The sequence below is a fragment of the Alosa sapidissima genome, chromosome 9 (genome assembly GCF_018492685.1).
Source record: "Alosa sapidissima isolate fAloSap1 chromosome 9, fAloSap1.pri, whole genome shotgun sequence".
In the NCBI taxonomy this organism is placed as follows: domain Eukaryota; kingdom Metazoa; phylum Chordata; class Actinopteri; order Clupeiformes; family Clupeidae; genus Alosa; species Alosa sapidissima.
Genome location: NC_055965.1, coordinates 20,261,626 through 20,276,491, shown reverse-complemented (window position 1 = coordinate 20,276,491; position 14,866 = coordinate 20,261,626). Strand labels below are relative to the sequence as shown.

The 14,866-nt window shown below is 42.1% G+C and overlaps 1 protein-coding gene and 1 long non-coding RNA gene across 2 annotated transcripts in view; one reads left to right on the top strand and one right to left on the bottom strand.

Moving 5' to 3' along the window:
* LOC121717891 (B-cell receptor CD22-like) overlaps positions 1–14,866 on the top strand; it is a 49,567-nt gene that overhangs the window by 1,608 nt on the left and 33,093 nt on the right. Inside the window, exon 3 of the mRNA XM_042102598.1 lies at positions 14,580–14,646. Coding sequence (XP_041958532.1) covers positions 14,592–14,646 — 55 coding nt within the window. The 5' untranslated portion in view covers positions 14,580–14,591. The remainder of the gene's footprint in view (positions 1–14,579; positions 14,647–14,866) is intronic.
* LOC121717919 lies at positions 2,284–5,163 on the bottom strand. The gene is made up of 5 exons (XR_006033816.1): positions 4,677–5,163; positions 3,913–4,031; positions 3,669–3,801; positions 3,369–3,423; positions 2,284–3,260 (listed from the first exon to the last, which is right to left on the bottom strand). It is a non-coding gene; the product is annotated as an uncharacterized LOC121717919 (long non-coding RNA).

Here is a 14,866-nt window from a genome sequence, read left to right as displayed (position 1 = left end):
ATTGTGTGCGCAATGCATTGCGGGCAACGTAGTGTCCGGCTGAGAATAGTTGAATAGCATACTGGCTTCCGCAGGCAGGCAACGACGAGAGTGCGGAGGGCTGGAGGAGCGGGAGAGAGAGAGAGAGACAGACCAATGACGAGAGTGAGAGAAAGCGCTGCAATTCAAGAGTTTTGCTCATTTCATACACACACATATATAATATCATATATATCAAATAATATATACATATTTCATATTATATATTATTTTTTTAATAAATGCTGGTAGATTTCATTGAACTAAGTATAGAACTGGTCTACCTTGTCTGTAGGCCTACTGCTGCAAGTTTCATCACCTGGTAAGAAACCCACAATTGCAGTGTCATGAGCAAATGTCTACAATGAGCAGCTTCAAAGAACGTATAGTGATTTCTAGCTCGTAGTGTGAAAAAAAGTATTTATTTGAATATCTCACGAAAAAAGTAAAATGAACTGAACTTTGAACTAGTTCAGAATTAAAATTGTGAACTTTGAACGTGAACTGTTCACTTTGAGCATGTATGAACTGAACTTGAACTAGTTCAGAAAAGCTGTGAACTGGCACAACACTGGAGGCTGATCAGTCCAGTATTTGAAATGTATGTGCTAGTGAAGTGTGTGAGACCTCATCATATTAAAGAAGCACTATGCAACAATGTTAGCAAAAATTACCTTAATTATGCAAGTTGAGAGTTGTTCTGATGGTTCTACAACACTTTCTGGGTCGTTTGGTGTGTGCTTCGTCTCCCCCTATCACTTCTCCGCAGAAAAAACGAATATGCAACTTTCTGGACCCGGTCCAGGTATATTCGGATGTGACTCAGCGGAAGTGGGGGTTTAGCGTAGCAGTCACATGCTACCGAAGCTGCAGGGGGAGCGGTGTAGTGAAAAATGCGAGACCAAATCCGGTGAAAACCCAGAAAAAGCGAAGGAATAACCAGACCTGCATAGTGCTTCTTTAAAAGTCACAACATTTTATTTATATCTATTTACTCAACAGATATTTTAATACAAACTTACAGAATAATGCAGTTATACATTTTCCATTAGTGTGTGTGTATGTGAGTCTAAGTCTTTGACTGATTCTGCTGTGGACTCGTATTGGGAAAACAAACTTGTGAGACACAGTGTACAAGTTGCATCAGTATTATCATGTTTGCGTATGAATTTTTGCGGTGATTGCTTAAGCATGTTTGTCATTTAAAAGATTACTAATTGTTTATATCATATCCTCATGAAAGAGGCTATGTGTAATTACTAGTTGTAATAACTATAGTATATACTATGTAATAACTTGTTTGTGCTGTCAGACTGTGTTTCAAAGATTTGCGTTCATTTTAAAGGTTGTTACAGTTTAGACACCACTTTAGAAATCTGTGTGTGTGTAGCTTTTTAGCATTTTATCAGTAGACCTATATGGTGTTTTATACTGTGCTGTTTTATTGCCTGTGGGTTCTTGCTTGTTTCAAAATAAATACAATTTGAAAGGAGGGTTTTAAGTGATGATGATGATATATGCACACACGCCACACCAAACTCTTCCAATAACTTCCCATTTCTCTTTCCACTTAATGGAGAACTTATTAAGGCAAAAATGTTTAGATGGTTTGTTCTAATATGTGTCAGTATTATTACAATTCACAGTGTTTCTGTGAAAGTGTATGCTCTGTGTATGCAAATATTTAGGCTTACCTGCGCCTCTTGTAATGATTGGCTCGAAGATGCTGTGAGAGCTTGCCAGTGACAGAACACAATGTAGCCTTCTTTTGCCGCATTGAATTGGAAAATATAAAATTTATCCATTGGAAAATAACAAATTGACAGTACCTTTGGTTTTCAAAACTGTCAGCCTAGCTATGAAAGCCTATGAAAGAACACATTGTCTGCCTCTGACACAAATGCCTCTGCAGACCTCATCATTATCCACACTAAGCACACTATGGGCGAGTGGAGCCTTAGACACGTCTAGGTTATAGAATCGCACAAAGGTATTTGGGGGAATTCCATTGAGCACTCATACAGATATCTTCTATCGACATGCCACGTGTAAAAGCCCAAGACGTGGCCATGCCCCGAGTTGTGTGTGCCCTCAACACCGCAGGAGGGACTTTACCCGCACTCTCATAAGCCAACTGGATGCCTCCACTATCCAGTGAGAAAGACCCCAGATAGCAAAATTTGACCGGCCCACCTCTGGCCCACTACCTTGCCTCAGGGTTTTGTGAGTGTTGGCCCAGTTCTGGCTGGGCCTCTGGCCCAACAATGGCCCAGTTACTGATAACTGACACAAAGAATTTCCTCTGGCCCAGATGTGGCCCACACACTGCAAAATGACTCTCATTGTTTCTGTTGGCCCAGGTCTGGCCGACACACTGTGAAATGACTCTTATTGTTTCTGTTGGCCCAGGTGTGGCCCACACACTGTGAAATGACTGTCATGCATTCTGTTGGCCCAGGTCTGGCCCACACACTATATAATTGAATGTTGGCTGAGTGTCGGCTGGGCCTCTGGGCCTGTACTGGCCCACGCACTATAAAACTGATCTGACTGAGTGTTGGCTGAGTGTCGGCTGGGCCTCTGGGCCTGTACTGGCCCACGCACTATAAAACTGATCTGACTGAGTGTTGGCTGAATGTCGGCTGGGTCCCCGGGCCACATGTGGCCCATTAACTACCAAAAGTACTTGAAAATAAACACAAATCCAGAACTAGTAATTAAAAGCACAAGCTACTTTTATTAACAAGTTTGACAAACACAACCTTGCAAATAAAACAAACATTTAAAAATTATACAAGCTTTTACATATATACACTTTAGAAATTAAACAAGTTAAAATATACAATCTACTTTTATCTACAACAATCGACTTCTTTCATATACAAAAACACAAACAATTAAACATTTTAAAACTGTATAATGATTCAAAGAAATAAATTATTCTAAATTAACATTAAACATTTACAGAAATATTCTATCTCTCTCCCTCACTCACTCACTCTAAAAGAGTAATTCCATTGTCAGTAGTTGTGGGTTGTGAGTTAAGTGTTGTGCTAGTGCTTTAAATTCTGTATTTTTGTACCATGTACCATGACCTACCCAGCTACATACATGCACACATACTCACTCTCAAAGTATTTTTCAATAGCAGCAACCTTTGCCACCTGCCTTCTCTTTCTGTTGCCGCTTCATTGTTGCCTCCACCAGTTTCAGCAGCACTACCAGCCGGGGGTGTCTCCAAACTGCATTTAGGTATAAAAGAATATTATAAGATCATTATGAGGTCTAAAGCAAGATTTCAACATGTCATCTGTCAGAGAAGTTCTGTTTGTCCACTCAAATATACTTACAGATAGCCACCTCAGCTCTCTGTGGGGGTTGATCAAAGAGTTCTTTCCATCCATCCTTCAATTTGAGATGCATGGACAGCATGTCATTTCAAAAGAAAAGAAATTTGAATCATTAAACTATTTATCCTTTACTGTCTGACAAAATATTACTAAAGCCCAGTCTTGCCACTCTGCAGCTGTCTTGGTAACACCTCCCTGGTAGTTATTTTGGGCAACATTGACATTGTGTGATTGTCATTGGTAATATATCAGCATTTAACAATCACCAAGAGCAAGACATATTTTTCAACACATACAGACCTGAAGCACTTGTGGACTTCCTTCACAAGAGCCTTGTGGGTGCTCCAGTTGGTTGGCCATGTTTTCAACAGCGCATGTTTCCTGCTCACTCCTGTTCTTTGCTGACATAATGGATGAGGCAAACCAAAAGCATCTAAAAATGACACATCACAAAACACAGGCCTAGATGAAAGCTGATTCCTATGATTTGGCTCATCTAAACAAAAACGTATTACTTATTCTATTAAATCAATGTACAACTTACCAAGAGCTCTTCAGGTCTCCTGTTTTTCCAACACAAGAAATGGTTCACACATGCATACACGGGTAGCCTTCTTCATCCAAAGGAGTGCAGGCAGGTCTCTGGTCAGTGTGGCCTGGATTCTGAGGTGTACATTTAAAAAAAGTCACAGTAACGTTAGGTTAATGGAAGTATATGTGTTCAAAATGATTACATGATCATAAACAACCCCTCAGTACAAAATACAGATTTTGATGAGTTTTACATGACCAGGACAGGACCCACCCTGCTACCATCTCTCTCTTTCTCTCTCTCTCTCTCACTCACTCACTCTCACACACACACACACACACACTCTTAAGGCATACAGTCTCAGTCCTGCCTGCCTAGTGCCTGAAGTTGGATAGATAACGATGAAATGCCCAATTACCAATCGCTATATTCAAGCAGTCAAGCAATACTGGTTAACTGTTAAGCTATTTCTAAAATGATTAGATCACACTTTTCTTTGAAAACCACATAATTATGCAAGTATAGCTAACGTTACAGCACTGACCGTTTTTGACTACCAACACTGACGTTAACGGTAACAGCTAATTAGGCCAACAAAGTAGGCTAAGAAATCATAACGTATGTTACCGCTAGCTTCGTCATCGTCAAGGGGGTTAGATTGAAACACCCATTCTTGTTATGCTACTTGTTAAACTTTGTCTGCAATAATAAGCCTACGTACATTCATAATGATTTACATGCAATAACAGGTAAAGGTAAAGTTGCATGTTACTTACCACAGGCAGTGTCCAAAACGAGACAGTTTCGCGCCGTCCTGCTGGTTTCAAACTGAACAGTTGCTCTGCTCGTGGCTCTTCCACATGTAATGGGCCGACAGTCACTTTACAGAATTGGGCCATGTACGTTTAGCGTCCGGCTGTCACTAAATGTTTCATTTTTTCCGCCAACAGCCGCGATACTGATCAGTGTTCGTTCCTGAAGTATCGGGCCACACACTGTATGAAATCCGTCTGCCGAGATTGATTCGAAAACTGGCAGTAGCCCATCAAACCCCAATCGGGCCAAATAAGACACTCAGTAATCAGCCCAACTACTGCGTGTCAGTGTCGGCCCATTCAAGGGGACAGTGCCTCAGCCGACCTGAAACTCCGCCGACAGTGGCAGCACTCAGCCAGGATCGGGCCGACTGTGTTTACTGTGCTTCAGCCGACTCGGACCTCAGCCGACACTGCCAGCACTCAGCCAGGATCGGGCCGACTGTGTTTACTGTGCTTCAGCCGACTCGGACCTCAGCCGACACTGCCAGCACTCAGCCAGAATCGGGCCGACTGTGTTTACTGTGCTTCAACCGACTCGGACCTCAGCCGACACTGCCAGCACTCAGCCAGAATCGGGCCGACTGTGTTTACTGTGCTTCAGCCGACTCGGACCTCAGCCGACACTGCCAGCACTCAGCCAGAATCGGGCCGACTGTGTTTACTGTGCTTCAGCCGACTCGGACCTCAGCCGACACTGCCAGCACTCAGCCAGAATCGGGCCGACTGTGCTTACTGTGCTTCAGCCGACTCGGACCTCAGCCGACACTGCCAGCACTCAGCCAGAATCGGGCCGACTGTGTTTACTGTGCTTCAGCCGACTCGGACCTCAGCCGACACTGCCAGCACTCAGCCAGAATCGGGCCGACTGTGTTTACTGTGCTTCAGCCGACTCGGACCTCAGCCGACACTGCCAGCACTCAGCCAGAATCGGGCCGACTGTGCTTGCTATCTGGGACGTTGCTTAGACAGCGCGTTTCCCTTTCCCTTTCTTTGACCCCCTGTGGCATAAGCAATGTTTCTGAGACGCGCCAGTCCTGTGAGTGCGATACATAAATTCTTAGTGCCTTCACCAGACACAATAAATGCAACCGTTCTGCCTCCGCTGATTCAAAAGGAGAGAATGCAGTCAGCTCTAGCCTCTGCCTGCAAAACGATGGGGTAATAACTTTGGGGACAAAACCTGGCATAAATTTACCATCGAATTGTCAGCAAATATAAAGCACGATAGGTGCGTTGACGTTGCGTGTAACTCGCTCACTCCAGTAAGATCGACAAAATGCGGATTGAGACTGAGTGTAAGGTTCGAAGGGTGGCTCTGTCAGAGCCCACAACACCAGCAATAGATCCCACGTTGGGGCGTGCAACGATATTGCCGGGCACAGCCTCCATATAAACCTGGATACCAGCGTGCGTCTTCCAACAGACGTCTGGTCTGGAGAAACATGGCAAGCTAAAAACGCAGCTAGGTACACCTTTAGAGTAGAGGGGGATAACTCACTATCGAATAAACCTTGCAGAAATTCAAGCACAACCCCAATCCCGCACTGAGTGGGGGCTTCTCCTTGCTGCGTACACCAGCACTCAAACACCTGCCACTTGGAGCTATATAGCTCGAGAGTTCTGAATGGTAGAAACAACTGCGTGAGACAACCCCACATTTAACAACTATTCCCTCTCAGGGGCCAGACCCACAGTGTACAGTAGCACCAATCCCCTCACCTGGGATAACAGATCTCTGCATACTGGGATTTCCCATGGGGAGCTGTCCATCAGCGCAATCAAATCCGCAAACCATATTTGACTCTCCCATCGAGGGGCTACTAATAGCAAGGGAATCTGCGCAAACCTGACTCGGTCCAGCACCGCTTGAATTAGACGAATCGGGGGGAAAGCATACAGTCTCATTCTCGGCCATTGGCAGGCCAAGGCTTCCTGCCCTAGTGGAGCGTCCCTGTCCCGTATTGAGAACCATAGAGGACCATAGAGTGGGTCGTGTCTCTCGTGGCGAAAAGGTCTACTTGCGCCTGGCCAAACCTCCACCATATCATTCGCACCACCCGTGGCTGAAGGCGCATTCCCCCGGGATCGATCCCCCCCCTTGGAAAACATGTCCGCCCCGTGATTCAACTCCCCTGGGAGGTGTATTGCTCTGATAGAGAGGAGGCAAGTATGGGCCCACAATAGGACATCTCTCATCATTTTCATTATCAAAGCTGAGCATAAGCCCGCTTGGTGATTTATATAGGCCACAGTTGCAGTATTGTCTGATCTGACCAGAACAACATGTGAATTTGTGATGAGCGTTTGAAAATGAACTAGGGTTAATTGGACCGCCAAGAGTTCTAGGAAGTTTATGTGCTGGGCTCTGCAGCTGTCCGACCATCGACCTCTTACCGAGTGCCCCCGACATAAATGGCGCTCTAATACCACCAGGTTACACATAGTCCTGCCTGTGGCTTGAACCGTACATTTCGTCGCACGGAGGGCTAGGTCCGCCGCGCGACACAGCTCGTCGAGGATATTGACCTTGCCATCCAGCTCCCCGTCTGCTATGCGTTTAAGCATCTGCGTCTGATATGCCTGCAGCACAGCCATAGTATTCAGAGCTGCTCCCACTAGTCCCACGGTGATGTAGACTTTCTCCACGATAGCCGATGTGGTTCTGCAGGGCTTTGAAGGAAGAAGGAGTTCAGACTTCCATCGCGGTGCTGCAAATGGGCACAAAAGCCAGTACCACTATACCATTCACGTTTGCCTATGGATCTAGGCCAGACTCTGTGTGAAGTCAGAGAGTCTGGTATCCAGGCTAGTCCAGTATACCATCCATGTAGCATCCAGAGTGTTGCTCTGTGTGTACGGGAACTTCCATTATGCTACTGTTACAAATGTGAATATATAGTTGCATTAAGAAACATTATACTTTTAGGGGACAGAGATAAAGAGAGGGATAGAGAGAGAGACAGGGAGTGATAGAGAGAAAGACAGACAGAGAGCAAGAGAGAGGGGGGGTATTTCTTCTTTCCTTGTTGTTTGGTGGCTGATGGACAAATATAGAAAGTGGTACCAGTGGTACAGCGCTAGGTAGAATGGCTTTAATGATTATGTTATATTGAAACTAGGGCTGTCAATTGATTAAAAAAGTAATCTAATTAATTACATACTCTGTGATTAATTAATCTAAATTAATTGCATATATAATTTTTGCTGTGAAAGTATTTTAAATATTGAAATTCAAATGAATCATTGAATAATCAGCATTAGTGACATTAAAGTTCAAAAACTCTTTTATTATTATTTTCAGTGTTCAAATAATTGCCATAATAATGTATGATATGACCTAATATGCTGAGGAAATAAATTCAAAAGTGCTTCGGGAATAAGTTTTTTTTTTCACATACAAGGCATTTCAGGCCACAGATATAACCTAGGGGACACAATAAAAACACTCCCCTCAATATCAACACTTATTTCTTTGCATTGATGTGCGACTATAGAGTTGATGAACGGTGATGTGCAAATTCCTTGCTGCAGACATTGCAGAGGTCTTTATTTTCAACACTTTATTTTTATCAACACCATCAGGCCGTTTTTTAAAAGTAAATGTTCCAATCAATGATCCAGGCAGCACGTTTTCTTCTCTCTCCTTCATTTTACAGTCTAATTTTTACTGACTAGAACGGCTCGGGGTCAAAGGTCATACGGAATCGATTAATCTGCACTAATTTTTTTAATCAGTTATTTTTTCTTAAATTAATTAATCGAAATGAATCAGTTATTTTGACAGCCCTAATTGAAACCGTCTGAAACATTATTAATTTCAGTTACACTTTACTTGACAGTATCGACATAAGAGTGACATGACACTGTCATGAACGTGTCATAAACAAGTCATAAATGTTTATGACATAACGCTTATGTTATTAAGTGACATTTGTTTTTTGTCATAACAAGTTAGGGTTAGGATTAGGGGGCTAAAGTTAGGGTTAGGGTTGGGATAAGAGTTAGAGGTTAAGATTAGGGTTAGGTGAGGGGAAATTTATTTTTTGAGGGGCATCATAGCCTAGAGTGCACTGGCCAATTGGGTCGAAAATAAACTCTGTTTTCAGTTCCTCTTTCCACTAACACTGACGGTCATTTTCACACCCTCGCTAACAGCCTTTAGTAAACATGCAAGGTCAATACCAGAAATACTAAGGAGCAATCACCACAAAAATTACACAGAGCAAATAACCAAGCAAAAAGTAAATAAGAGTATTTTTTTTTTATTATTGACCGTTACATTTGTGTCTGGAGAAGACTGGGATGGGGAGGACTCCAAGGGGAGAGGAGCAGAACCTGCAGAGAGAAAAGCTCCCCAACCGCCATCACACATTCTAACAGTTTCCAGGCAGAAAACAAGAAGTGACCACATTAGTCCATCACCATAACAACCAGCAAACTGACACAACCACAGTGTTACACTCAGGACAAGAATATGATGATGTCAGATCAGTGTCAGAGTAGCCTGGCACGATGATGATGTTAATAAATATAAATGTAAATAAATGAATAAAAGTCATTTTTTGGAATTGGAATGTAATCATTTTTTAAATGAAATACACTTCTAAACCTAGTTGAATGGCCTAGCTAGTACGATGTGAGATGTACAGTAAGTATGAAACTGCTAAGTAATAGCTTAATTTTCCTATATGACAATAATGACTTTTAGTCCTATTGCACGCAGACCTTCATGTAACTGTGAGTTCAGCAACAGTAGAAGAGGGCGACAGAGTGACACTGACCTGCAGCAGCACCTGCAGTCTGAGTAACAACCTCACCTACATCTGGTACAGGAACTCACAGCCTCTGAGTAACATACACACAACCAGCAGCAACACCCTGCCCATACCCTCATTTCGCAAGGAGGATAATGCCAATTACTCCTGTGCTGTAAGAGGACATGAGGCTCAGCCATCACCATCTGTTTGTAAGTTCTGGTTACTTGCATTTTTTGTCGTCATTTTGTTGGCACATTTGAAACTGAGAAAGGGTAGTATACAAGTATGTGACGTGTCATTTTACAATAAATAGCAAATGTTTTCCCCTTACGTTCAAGTCAAGTCAAGGTCTCTTTATTGTCCCCAAGGGGCAATTATTTGCACAGCCAGCAGACAGATATAAGGACAAAACACACAACAATACGTAAAAACATAAAGCCAAAAAAATACCCGAGTATCTAAAACATAATAATAAATAATAAATAGTTAAAACAGTCCTGGCAGACTGTTTAATGGAAATGGAAGTCGGGATAAAAGAGTTTCTGAGTCTTTTTTTACCTGCATCTGGGCATGGAGTATTTACGGCCTGAGGGGAGTAGCTTAAACTGGCAGGACAGGGGATGGCTATGGTCAGCTGCAATAGATTGGACCACCTAGGGTCAGCTGCAATAGATTGGACCACCTAGGGTCAGCTGCAATAGATTGGGCCTTCTTTGCCCCTCTGTTGGAGTAGGTGTGAGAGAGAGTGGGGAAGTTGATGCCTGCAATCTTGCTACATTTCCTGACGATACTCTGCAGTCGATTTTTGTTTTTTATGGACAGAGAACCAAACCAGCAGATAAAACAGAAGGTTAAAACAGACTCAATAAAACAGGAATAAAACATTCTCATAAAAATAGTGGGGTCAATGTTAAAATTCCTCAGTTTGCGCTGATGGGCTTTGGCACAAACAACATCAGTGTGTGAATCAAAGCATAGCTTGCTGCTTATGTTATCAAATTGTTATGTGATTAGGTCTCCTGTTGTGAAAAGTCCAGTAGCAGTAATGCTTTATCCTTTATTTGATATGTGACTAGGTGTCCTGTTGTGAACCTTTATTTGATATGTGACTAGGTGTCCTGTTGTGAAAAGCCCAGTAGGAGTAATGCTTTAACCTTTATTTGATACAGCGGGGAAAATAAGTATTGAACACGTCAACATTCCACTTTTTTACTCATAACTCTACTTAGGGACATTAATGTTTGGATTTTTTTATATGTGTGGATTACCTAAGTTAATACTAATGTCTGTAGAAAATGTCATGCAAATAGCCTCACTGGAAGTATACTTACTGAAAAAAATGTTGACGTGTTCAATACTTATTTTCCCCGCTGTATGTGACTAGTTGTCCAGAGTTGGCAAGACTACAATGTGACGTATTCCTCTACCAGCATCTGTGGTTTAAAGGGGTCATTTGTGGACATGTCCTGCACTTACTCGTATCCCAGCAATCGTCAAATAAGAGAAACATTCTGGCACATCAATTGGTTTCCTGATACACCAACAGACTTGAGTCTGGATTCCAGATATCAGGGGCGTGTGGAATATCTTGGGGATCACACAAATAACTGCACCCTACGAATCAAGGATCTGAGCGAGAGTGACATTAAGGGAAAATACAGATTCAGGTTGAGAACCGATGACCCAAAAGAAACATTCTCTGGATCCGAGGTCTCTCTGTCTCTCACAGGTAATTCATATTTCAATTTTAAAAAATGAATTTACATATAAAAGAATTTTCTCTGTGGGAGTATGAAGTAACAACTTCATTGTATCTGTCCTGTTCGCACTACACACATTATTCGTCAGTTAGATGTGCAGTACATAATGCATTTTGATTTATGGAAATAACAATACTGCACATCCTTTTGCGATTAGATCTTCATGTAACAGTGAGTCGAGAATTTGTGTCAGCGGGAGAGAAGGTGACACTGACCTGCAGCAGCATCAATTCGAATTGTGCACAACCCTGGTACAGTGGGGAGTCTGGAGCAGCTGCTCTTCTGTAGAAAGGCCTCAGGTCACACTGACCACAGATAAGACAAAAAAAGAAGCGTAGTCGCCGCATCAGCTTTAACAGCCACCCCCCCCCCCCCCCCTCTCTCTCTCTCACACACACACACACATACACACACACACGTATATATTTTCATCACTTGCTTATGAAGTTCTCGTAAAGACAGAACGACTCTCTCCCTCCCTCTAAGCAAACCCAAGTAAGTGCAATATTTTACTTCTTTAATCAATAGTTTAAAACAACAACAACAACAGTCCAAAATGAAATCGGTATATTTATTCCTGGTTCTAGTTTTGAAAGATAGGAATGTGACAGCTTCTCTAGACTCTCCTGTTCTTAATCTGTACCCCACTAAGAGTGTAAAGATAGCAAGGTGGATCCAACAAAGTGTGTTAGTATTATCCTCCCCTTTATATAATATGCAGAATGATAACTGATTTGCATACAGATGAGTGCATGGTAATGCCGACTAATGAAAGAGAACAAGGCTAAACTTTACTCTGGCTGACCAATGACAGTGTTTGTACTACCTTCTTTATGCCATTTTGCTACCCTGGAAATCCAGAGTTCTCGCAAGAGCACAATGGAATTGTCTCTGCAAGACACTCTGGCAATGAGCAATGATGCACGTTACTTTTACCCCTTGAAACCAATCAAATCGGCGTATCTGATATAGGCAGGCCAGAGTCGAGCTAAACTGATGACGACAGCGCTGCAATGTTGGAGGTCAGTACACATTGATCGTAGTGTTATCCAATTGCGTCGAAGTCCGGAATCATTCAGAGTAAACATCGGTCTAGTGTTATCCAATTGCGTGCAGTGCTGCCCCTCGAGCTGGGCCATTACATTCTTTCTAGATTACTAGGGTCTGGATTTTCCAGGCTACCATTTTGCAAGGATCCTTAGTTAACTGTGTTCTTTCCATCGTGCCTAAAACTGTTGCACAGTATAGCACTGCAGGCCTATGTGAGAGAGTGTGTGTAAAATAATGTGACATTGTGTAATTGTGAGAGTGTAATAGTCTCACCCTACTCATACACAATATGAGCTAGAAGCAGTTTCCCGTCTGCTTAGCTTACATGAACATGTGACCACATTGCTACACTTCCCTGCACTGCTGCCACTAGAGCTGATGATAATGAAATATCACAAGTCTCCCAATTCAGTAGTTATTTGCAGAAAATGCATGACTGGTGTCCTGCTACTTTGTAAATCTTTTAAAAAATGTTAGTGTTTGTGATACGGATATTAGCATCATGCAAGATGGCTGGATATTCACAAACATACAAAGTATGTTCATGCATAGCTGATATTTATTTCTTTACTTATTTTATGTTTGGCAACGTTAGCTGATAACAGATGTGTTAATGAGAACATTTGAGTGAGTTTTTTTAACAAATGGAACATTTTGGAGCTGGTTTTGAAAATCATGACACTGAAATCGGGACACTGAAAGACCGGGGTACGCGAAACTTGGTGGGCATGGAACCATCGTTTTTCGATTTGATCTGTAGCCCCCCCCCACCCCCCCGCTGGACTGGACCCCCCGAAAGGAGGGTAGGGCAGACACAGTTTTCTGTGAATATCTCGAGAACCGTAGGGTTTAGGAGAACCACTTTTTTTGTATGTTGATCTTAAGGGGCCATGTCAACCCATTCCATAACCACTCATTTCATGTGTAGCGCAACCTTGTTAAAAGCAAAAAAGTAAAAATTAGGTGTTGTAATCGCAGGTATCTGTGACCTAACATAGTCAAAACTGCACGAAATTGGAAGTGTAGGATCATTATGACAACCTCTAAATGCATGCCAAGTTTCGTGGAATTCTGTTCATGGGGGGGGCCACACAAGAAATTAATTTATGTTACTGTACACCAACTGGCCTGTAGGTGGCCGGAGACAGTTTTCTGTGAATATCTCGATAACCGTAGGGCCTAGGAGGACCACCTTTTTTTGTATGTTGGTCTTAAGGGGCCATGTCAACCCATCCCATTACCACTTATTTCATGTATAGCGCCACCTAGTTAAAAATTAAAAAGCAAAAAATTAGGTGTTTTAATCACAAAATATCTGGCTGACATGGTCAAAACTGCACAAAATTGAAAGTGTAGGATCATTATGACACCCTCCGAATGCATGCCAAGTTTCGTGAACTTTCTTTCATGGGGGGCCATACAATAAAATAATTTATGTGTACATTTAGTGACCGTACACCAACAGAGTTTTCTGTGAATATCTTGAGAACTGTAGGGCCTAGGATGACCAATATTTTGCGTATGTAAGCCTCCAGGGGTCATGTTAACCCATTCCATATGCACACATGTGCATAAACAGATACACACGCACACACATACATTCACAGTAATCATACGTATGACACATACTCACACAGTAGACATATGTACACATGCATGCACATGCACACACACAGGCACATACGCAGGCACACACACAAGCACATGCACGCACACACACACACACACACACACACACACACACACACACACACACATAAACATAAACATGTACACGCACACATGCACACAATTCAAGAATTTCTCAGAATTATGAACAGGCAAGATGGGGGTGGGGTTGTATAAAATGTATTTTACATGTGAAATCTATTAACTAATCATGTTTTGGTACTTGTTGTCTAGCAGATACCAGTGAGAATTGAGTGTGCATAATGCAAGTCAGTGAGACAGTTAGAATCATATATGCCTTTTAGCTTGACTTATTTTTGTGGAAAAAATGTGCTGGACTGGGCGGCGGTCATATTTTGTACCGCTCTGGGGTACATATAGTTTTACAAGCTGTAGTAAGGAATATTGTCAAGTTCTTCACTTACCTATTTTGCTCGCTGCCCAATTTCCATAAAGTGCAATTTCTATAAAGAACAGTGTTGAAAGATTACCTCGTTCATGGTGAACTTGTGCAAGCAGTTAATCTCCCTGTTGAATACAAACATAGGTACTAGATTTCAGTTTTTACCTACATTAATATGACATCATTTTCATTATTATCTCCAAAGGCTTGTCTTTTTTAAAAGGTTGATGCAGACATGTCATTCTCAAAAGGCCCTGTGATTCTCACTGCAGCCTTCTGCCTTTTATCAGGTAATCCTGCCTTATATTTATATTATTACTGTATATCTTAGGGCTGAGTCTTGAAGGCCTTCTCCTAAGTTAGTTTACAATGTGCATCAAAACCAAAATGTAAATGAGTTCAGACAGTTTTATCAGGTAATCCTTCCCTATATTTATATTATTACTGTCTTGATGCCTTCTCTTCTCTAAATTAGTTTACAATGTGCATCAAAACCAAAATGTAAACGAG